Source organism: Scyliorhinus torazame, chromosome 18, assembly GCF_047496885.1.
Source record: "Scyliorhinus torazame isolate Kashiwa2021f chromosome 18, sScyTor2.1, whole genome shotgun sequence".
NCBI classification, from domain to species: domain Eukaryota; kingdom Metazoa; phylum Chordata; class Chondrichthyes; order Carcharhiniformes; family Scyliorhinidae; genus Scyliorhinus; species Scyliorhinus torazame.
The window spans coordinates 26,128,060-26,137,234 of record NC_092724.1 but is presented as its reverse complement, the minus strand read 5'-3'; the positions used below and the strand labels follow the sequence as shown (position 1 = coordinate 26,137,234).

Sequence of the window (9,175 nt, the reverse complement as noted above, 5' to 3'; positions counted from 1 at the left end):
TGTTGGGGTGAGGGGGATAGGTTGTTGGGGGTACGTAGGGGGATGGGTGTTGGGTTGAAGGTGTGGGGGATGGGTGTTGGGTTGAGGGTCGGCCGGGATGCCGCTCACTCGGTGTCACACTCCTGTGGATTACGTCATCGCTTCTTGTTGGCCGAATGACGTCACTGCTGGTCGACGCAATTACGCTGCTGTGTGCGTCACGACGCTCTGTGCACTACGTCAGCGCTGCGGGGGAGTTGCGGCTCTTGCTGGATTTCTCCGGTCGCGCCGAGCGATCGATTACTGAGCCCGCGCCCTGCCTCCGGCCCTGGGCCTCGACGATCCGATCAGAACCGAAGCGACTCAACCCGGGCCTGCCTCTCCTTACCCGCACCCGGCTGGCGCGCGCTGCGCAGCGGTTGTTCCCGGGGTTTGAATCGCGCCGGGGGCGAGTGCGCGCTCCCGAGCCGTGGCCGCCATGAGTGTGGACGCGTACGGGCCGAGCTCACAGACCCTCACCTTCCTGGACACGGAGGAGGCCGAGCTCCTGGGGGCCGACACACAGGGCTCCGAGTTCGAGTTCACCGACTTCACAATACCGTCACAGACACAGACACAAGGCCAGAGTCAAGGCCCCATCGACGGACAGGTAAGAAGAAACGGCCTTTACGCCAGGCCCAGGCTGTGCGGCCTAACACTAGCCTCCGACTGCGCGGGCCAATTGCCCCGTCACAGGCGCTCGGGATTGGTCCTGTCCGCGCTTTCCTCTCCGTCCGCTGGAAATGCGGACCCGTTTCGGGGAAAGGCACACATGGGCGGTGAAGGGGAGATTTTCAGAAACCTCCAGTAACTTGCCCCCCCCCTCAACTAACTCAACCCCCCCCAACTCAACCCCCCAACTCAACCCACCCCCCCCCAACTCAACCCCCCACCCCCCCCAACTCAACCCCCACCCCCCCAACTCAACCCCCCACCCCCCCCCAACTCAACCCCCCACCCCCCCCCAACTCAACCCCCCCCACCCCCCCAACTCAACCCCCCCCACCCCCCCAACTCAACCCCCCCCACCCCCCCAACTCAACCCCCCCCACCCCCCCAACTCAACCCCCCCCACCCCCCCAACTCAACCCCCCCACCCCCCCCAACTCAACCCCCCCACCCCCCCCAACTCAACCCCCCCACCCCCCCCAACTCAACCCCCCCAACTCAACCCCCCCACCCCCCCAACTCAACCCCCCCACCCCCCCAACTCAACCCCCCCACCCCCCCAACTCAACCCCCCCACCCCCCCCAACTCAACCCCCCCACCCCCCCAACTCAACCCCCCCACCCCCCAACTCAACCCCCCCCACCCCCCCCAACTCAACCCCCCACCCCCCCAACTCAACCCCCCACCAACTCAACCCCCCAGCCCCCCCCAACTCAACCCCCCAACTCAACCCCCCACCCCCCCCAACTCAACCCCCCAGCCCCCCCAACTCAACCCCCCAGCCCCCCCAACTCAACCCCCCAGCCCCCCAACTCAACCCCCCAGCCCCCCCAACTCAACCCCCCAGCCCCCCCAACTCAACCCCCCAGCCCCCCCAACTCAACCCCCCAGCCCCCCCAACTCGCCCCCCCACCCCCCCCAACTCGCCCCCCCACCCCCCCCAACTCGCCCCCCCACCCCCCCCAACTCGCCCCCCCACCCCCCCCAACTCGCCCCCCCACCCCCCCCAACTCGCCCCCCCACCCCCCCCAACTCGCCCCCCCAACTCGCCCCCCCCACCCCCAACTCGCCCCCCCCACCCCCAACTCGCCCCCCCACCCCCAACTCGCCCCCCCACCCCCAACTCGCCCCCCCACCCCCAACTCGCCCCCCCACCCCCAACTCGCCCCCCCACCCCCAACTCGCCCCCCCACCCCCAACTCGCCCCACCACCCCCAACTCGCCCCACCACCCCCACCACCCCCAACTCGCCCCCACCACCCCCAACTCGCCACCCACCCCCAAATCACTCCCCTCACCCCCCCCAAAACTCACCCACGACTCACTTCCCCCCCAAAAAAACCTCTTCCCTCCCCCGCCCAAAAAACTCCACCCGCCAACCCCCTCCTTCCCAACTCCCCCCCCCCCCCGCCAACTCTCTCTTCCCCGCCAACTCTCTCTTCCCCGCCAACTCTCTCTTCCCCGCCAACTCTCTCTTCCCCGCCAACTCTCTCTTCCCCGCCAACTCTCTCTTTCCCCCCAACTCTCTTTCCCCCCCCCCCCCCCCCCAGCTGCCAACTCGGTCCCCCGCCAACTCGCCCCCCCCCCCCCAGCTGCACTGGCCGCAATCCACCCACCCAGACCCACTGCCCCCACCCCGCCCCATCCGGCTGCTGGTAAGCAGCTGGGGTGGTTCTGTGCTTGTCCAGTTTCTGCAGAGATACCAGGGATTTCCCACATCGCTGATCTGTCTGCTGCTACTACACAATGTCATGACAATAAGCCTCAGTTGCACTGAACTTTAGTTGTCAGCTCCATATGTTTGGTTTTAGTCAATACAAGGGCAGCATGGACTTTAACACAAGGTTTTGCCAAGTACAAGAAAAATCTTGTGACGTGAATTCCATCCAATGTTTTCCCTGAACCCCAGAAATCGCAATGCTTCGTCACTGGTTTGGAAATGTGTGCAAAGGTACAAAATATCTGCATGTTTAAAAATGACAATTAATTGCATTGGCAGCAGGAGTAAGTGCAATTCAAATCCCATGTAACATCTGAGTTTCAAGGTATCAGCGCTCAACGGTGGTGTGAGGGAATGGGAATTGTGTAGTCTGGAAACAACAGTACGTGGGACCAGAGAAATTGGATATTTGGTGCTAATCTTATACGAATTGTAGTACTTGATGTGTGATCTGTGAAATTTCAGTCCGGATCAGGTCCATGTGCCATCATTATTGAGCTTGTGAAGCTGTTCTTTTGAGTCTAAAAATATGCCCAGAAACTGAGCTTCTCAATAGAGTGAGGATGAAGTAACTTGGTGAGAGACAACTGCATAGAATCTTTATTTTATATAAATTTAGAGTACCCAATTATTTTTTTTCCAATTAAGGGGCAATTTAGCATAGCCAATCCACCTAACCTGCACATCCTTTTGGGTTGTGGGGGTGAAACTTGGGATGGGGAGAATGTGCAAACTCCACACGGACAGTGATCCAGGGCCAGGATCCGAATCCGGTTCCTCAGCTCCATCGTCCCAGTGCTAACCACTGCGCTGCCGTGCTGCCCCAACTGCATAGAATCTTAAGTAGGTAGAATACATTGGTTTAAAGTTTTTTTAAAAATGTTTTGTGTACCCAATTCATTTTTTCCAATTAAGGGTCAATTTTAGCGTGGCCAATCCACCTACCCTGCACACCTTTAGGTTGTCGGGGCGAAACCCACGCGAACATGGGGAGAATGTGCCAACTCCACATGGACAGTGACCCAGAGCAGGGATCGAACCTGGGACCTCGGCGTCGTGAGCCAGCAATGCTAATCACTGCCACTGTGCTGCCCCTGGTTTAAAATTAAATTGATTATTTTCTTTAAAAAAACCTAAAGTTAAATTGAAAAAGTAGTATGTTTCTCAAAGTAGGTGAATTCACCACAACACCGGTGTAATAAATTGAACAGAATTACCTTTAAAGAAAAAAAATCAATTTAGCGTGCCCAATCCACCTGCCCTGCACATCTTTGGGTTGTGGGGGTGAGACTCACGCAGAAATGGGGAGAATGTACAAACTCCACACGGACAGTGACCCGGGGCCCTTGGCGCCGTGAGGCAACAGTGCTAACCACTGCACCATTGAGCAGAATTATGTTAGAAAAAATGAAGGTTGTGTCTGCTAGTCAACAGTTCAACTGTGATGGTGCTGAATGACAAGTCCAGACTTGAGACAATTGCACTGACGTGTTTGCTTTTAAACACTCAATTTCACTGGGAAGATAATGTGCTGAGGGAACCACCATTATCTCCGCGTCCCCTGTCACCTTGGAGCATGGTATTATTCGGAGAGTATGCAAAGAGGGTACTGACTGGAATTACTCTAATCTATCTGACATGTATTAATCAGAAAAATACCATATAAGAAACTTTAATTTTGATCCTATTTGAGGCGTCCACAGCACATTTTTTTCAATTAGACTTGGTGTAAGGGTGTGTTTGACTAGCTATGTGACAGGTGTACTGGGACCACATCTGGTCATCTAATGTGAAGGATTCTGGTTCATTGTGATGTTTCAGGTTGTTTGGGTATATTTGGCCAGCATTGTTTGCCTGCTTATGTACCTCTCGATCTCCAATACAGCAAACTGTTGGTTGAGCGGTTGGGTCGGTGAGAAAATTAAAACCACTATCTAGCAAAGTGGTGCTTTTGGTGACCTCTGCTGCTCACTGTTAAGAGATTGGAGCAAATGTTTTCACTTGACACCCAGTGCAAGTACAGCCAGTTAGCAGTAGAGCAAAGTACCCATTACTCTGCCCAGCAAAACATTGCAAATAGGAGGAAGAGTAGACGATATGACTCCTGGAGCCTACTCCTCTAATCAATACAAAGTTCTTGATTCTCCATGCCAATACTTGGGACTTAGTGGCAATGCTGTCAATTTGTGCTCAATTATTACCTGTGTGCTCATTGCAGAGGATTGTCGCCAATAGACAGACTGTCGGTGGGGACTACACTCTGACCCAGCCCATGGCTAATCCACCCATTCTGTGGAGTTAAGTTTGTTCAGGCTTAAGTCACCTAAAGCTGCCCAATTCTTAATTTCTGAGAAATGAAGACAGGAGTTGGAAAAGTAGACTGCTTGCCCCTGCACAAGGCTTTTGCTGATTTGGAAAGAACCTGCTGAGAACAGCCATTTCGGGAGCTGAAGAAAAAAGATATTGTGTGAAATGTTGAATTTGGTGCACGGTGGTGTAGAATTTGTGCGTGAATGTAATGGCCATAAATGCACTGTTAATATAAATAACATAAGTAGAGGGTTAGTCTTGAATCTCTGTGACTGTCAAGCATGTCTGGTCCCTTCCTCTGCTAATGAAATGGCATATACCTTTCATCTCTGATGTAGGTGAGATGAAGTGTAAATTTTGCCTGGGACCTTTGGCAAATGATTAGGACCGTTGATGTTTAACATTTGTTATACAAACTATTTCTCAATTTTAAGTTGTAGAAATAGCACAATCATCCTGCTGTGGGACTGTTAAGTGCATCAAGGACATGGACTGCGATAGCATTTGGCATTTTAGTTGTTTCCTTTTAGCTCCTATGTTTAAACTCGTCTATTTTCAGCAGAGAACTAATATTGTTCAAAATATTGAATATCAAGTGTTGATTTTTAAAAAACTTTTATTGTAAACTATTCAAGCTATACTCCTGCAGTTCAACCTCTGTACTGCATGATCGGATCACTCTTCCCCTGGTGCTCATTTAATTGTTTGTATCCTTAAGTATCTTTTCCAACTTTTTTTTTGTCCCTTCCATCCCATACTTACTGATACTTACTATCAGCAAGAGAGGGCATGCAGCAACATGGGACTTGGGGTGGGCTGACTAGATGATGCAGAACTGGCTTGGTTATAGAAGACAAAGAGTAGCGGTGGAAGGGTATTTTTCAGAATGGAGATCCGTATGATATTCTGCAGGGATCAGTGCTATCATCTCTGTTGTTTGTAGTATATAAATGGTCTGGAGGAAAATGTGGGTGGTCTGATTAGTAAGTTTGTGGATGACACAAAGATTGGCGGAGTTGCTTTTTGTTGAGTTTTGTCAGAGGATACAACAGGATATAGATAGATTGGAGACTTGGGCACAGAAATGGCAGATTGAAATTAATTCAGACAAATGCGAGGCGATGCATTTTGGAGAATCAAATTAAGTATGAATTATACTGGAAATGGTAGAATCCGTAGGAACATTAACATGCAGATCTGGGCGTGCATCCACAGTTCCCTAAAAGTGGCAACACAGGTGGCCAAGGTAATTAAGAAGGTATATGGCATGCTTGCCTTCATCAGCTGGGGCATTGAGTACAGGAGTTGGGAAATCATGTTGCAGCTATATAAAACCTTGGTTCGGCCACATTTGGGGTATTGCATGCAGTTCTGGTCACCACATTATTAGAAGGGCGTGGAAGCTTTGGAGAGAGTGCAAAGAAGGTTCACCAGGATGTTGCCTGGTCTCGGTGTTGGCTATGAGGAGAGGCCGAATAAACTAGGATTGTCTTCATTGGAAATATGGAGGCTATGGGGTGACCTGATAGGTATAAAAATGATTAGGCGTAGAGAGGGTGGATAGTGGAAGGTGTTCCAAGGGTGAAAGTGTCAATAACAAGGAGGCACAGGTTCAAAGTTTAAGGGAGAGGTGTGGGGCAGGGTTTCCACGCAGAGTGGTGGGTGCCTGGAACTTGCTGCCAGAGGATGTGGTGGGAGCAGGCACATTAGCGACATTGAAGAGGTAACTGGGTGGTTACATAAATAGGGAGGAACTAAAGGGATAAGGGCAGTTTTTTAAAAAAGTTGGGCATCATGATTGGCACAGGCTTGGAGGGTCGAAGAGCCTGTTCGTATCATAGATTATCATAGAATTTACAGTGCAGGAAGAGGCCATTCGGCCCATCGAGTCTGCACCGGCTCTTGGAAAGAGCACCCTACACAAGGTCAACACCTCCACCCTATCCCCACCCAGTAACCCCACCCAACACTAAGGGCAATTTATCATGGCCAATCCACCTAACCTGCACATCTTCGGACTGTGGGAGGAAACCGGAGCACCCGGAGGAAACCCACGCACACACGGGGAGGATGTGCAGACTCCGCACAGACAGTGACCCAAGCCGGAATCGAACCTGGGACCCTGGAGCTGTGATGCAATTGTGCTATCCACAATGCTACCGTGCTGGTGGATTCATATGTGGATTTGTGTGCTGTACTGTTCCTTGAGACCTGTTTGCCATAAGGCATCACACAAAAGGTATCCTTCGATAGCACTGCACCTGTGCTTCTCCGGTGTCTGTTGTTTCTTTCCCATTCTCTTCCCCTCCTCACAGCTTGTTCATGTCGATGTATCTGTTTTCTCGTTCCCCAGTGAGTGGCCTGTGATCAGTACACAGTATGATGAACCCACAGCGCTTGTGGGTGAGCAAGAACAGCAATTGAAACAAAAAGGTCTTGTTCAGACCCGAATGCTAGATAATAAAATATATTTGGGACTTGTGTTTGGCAAGACCCTGTGATGTCTAACTGATTGATATGTGGGATTTTTACCGTGCACTCAGGCAGATTCCATGAACACAACACTGCACTGCTGGATATCTGACCTGCAAGACTGTCAGAGGGATTTTGATGGCGTAAGTAAGTTGTTTCCAATGGCAGGCAGTCGGTAACAAGTTCGAGAGATTTGGCAAAGAACCATTGGGAGATGAAAATGTTATTTTACTTGGCAAATTTGAAAAGATGGAAGCAGATTCCAAAAGTGAATTGCATATGCTTGATGTAATGCAAGAGCAGGCAAGTGGGACCAATTTGATAGCTCTTTCAGAACAGCCACAGACACAATGGGCTGAATGGCCTCCTTTTTATACTCTTGCAGTCTAGTTTAAATTAGAGTTTCATTTTAACGGAATTCCTACCATTTTATGATTTCATATATACTCTATACCCTCCTGTTCAGTGGGCTCTTAGCAGTGTGTTTGCACCTTATCTGTTTTGTATTTTTTTGTTGGTCAGAAGACTGCTTTGCACCATCGCTGCGGTTTCTGTCTATTGCTCTTGCCTTTTCCCATACTCTGAAACTGGCGATTTAATTTGGAACATTGCAGTTTGGACTATGATTTCCATACTTTATCTGTCCGGGTTGGAAGTTGAGAGTATATCAAATTGTATCTCTGTTGGCAGGTAGGACAAAGCAAGTTTGAGTCATTATCATTTGAAAGCTTAAGCATCAGATTGGCGGTTTCCGTGGCTGCTTTCTCTGAAGTTCTATGTTGCATTTCCCATATTTTGTAATTACTTTCTGATGGAGCCGTACAGTAATGATATTTGAATCTTGCGTGTAGTTGGGAGTATTGGAAGTTATTTTCACAATGTATATTGCCTATCTATACCAGATCCTCTTGGTACAACATTTTCCATCAATATTTTTTAATGAATGAAAAGTAGCAACAAAGGGCACATGTTAATTACTTGTTAATTGTGATGTTCGTGTGAGGCATCAAAGTTGAAGTGTAGCCTTTTGGGGAAGTGGGGTTAAAGGCAAGGAGATAATCTGACCATGACATGCATAAAGCGGCACGGTGGGACAGTGGTTAGCACTGCGCAAGGGACCCGGGTTTAATTCCAACCTCGGGTAACTGTCTGTATGGAGTTTGTATGTTCTCCCCGTGTCTGCTCTGGTTTCCCCCCCCCCAGTCCAAAGATGTGCAGGTTAGGTGGATTGGCCACGCTAAATTGCCCCTCAGTGTCCCTTTCATGCCCCAAGAGTAAAGGTGTAGGGGTTATGGGGATAGGGTGTTGGCCTTGGTGGGGTGCTCCTTCGGAGAGTTGGTGCAGACCCGATGGACTGAATGGCCGCCTCCTGCACTGTTGGGATTCTATGTGGAATTACCTTCCATTTAAAAAATTTTTTAGAGTACCCAATTCATTTTTTCCAATTAAGGGGCAATTTTTGCATGGCCAATCCACCTAGTCTGCACATCTTTGGGTTGTGGGGGTGAAACCCACGTAAACACGGGGAGAATGTGCAAACTCCACACGGACAGTGACCCAGAGCCGGGATCGAACCTGGGACCTCAGCGCCGTGAGGCAGCAGGGCTAACCCACTGCGCCACCGTGCTGCCCCACTGTCCCATTTTTAAACCCAGATGTGTCCATTTCATTTTGCATTTCCATTATAAACTTCAGTTAAAATTTAAATGCAAATTGCTAATGTAAACTTCTTGGGTTGTCGCAAACTCTGCTAGTAGATGCCACAGCAGCACTATCACTACTGAGGGTATGAACAACAGTGACTTTTTACATAGATGTTTTCATTGTAAACGTTAACCCAGAAATTTGTAATAGAAAGTTCTGAAGCAACACAAGATCTTCGATTAGATTAAATATGTTGCTGATGCGTCCCTGCTTTTTACTGTGAATAGTAAAATCCAGCATTAAAAGATTCTCCAATTGGAATTAGTCCAGAGAGATGGTTG

At 50.1% G+C, this 9,175-nt stretch overlaps 1 protein-coding gene across 2 annotated transcripts in view; it reads left to right on the top strand.

Moving 5' to 3' along the window:
* Positions 1-217: 217 nt before the first annotated feature.
* Positions 218-9,175, top strand: part of upf1 (UPF1 RNA helicase and ATPase) — a 108,272-nt gene continuing 99,314 nt past the window's right edge. For both annotated transcript variants that reach the window (XM_072482422.1, XM_072482421.1), the window contains exon 1: positions 218-628. In XM_072482422.1, the coding sequence (XP_072338523.1) occupies positions 458-628 (171 nt within the window). In that variant the 5' untranslated portion in view covers positions 218-457. The remainder of the gene's footprint in view (positions 629-9,175) is intronic.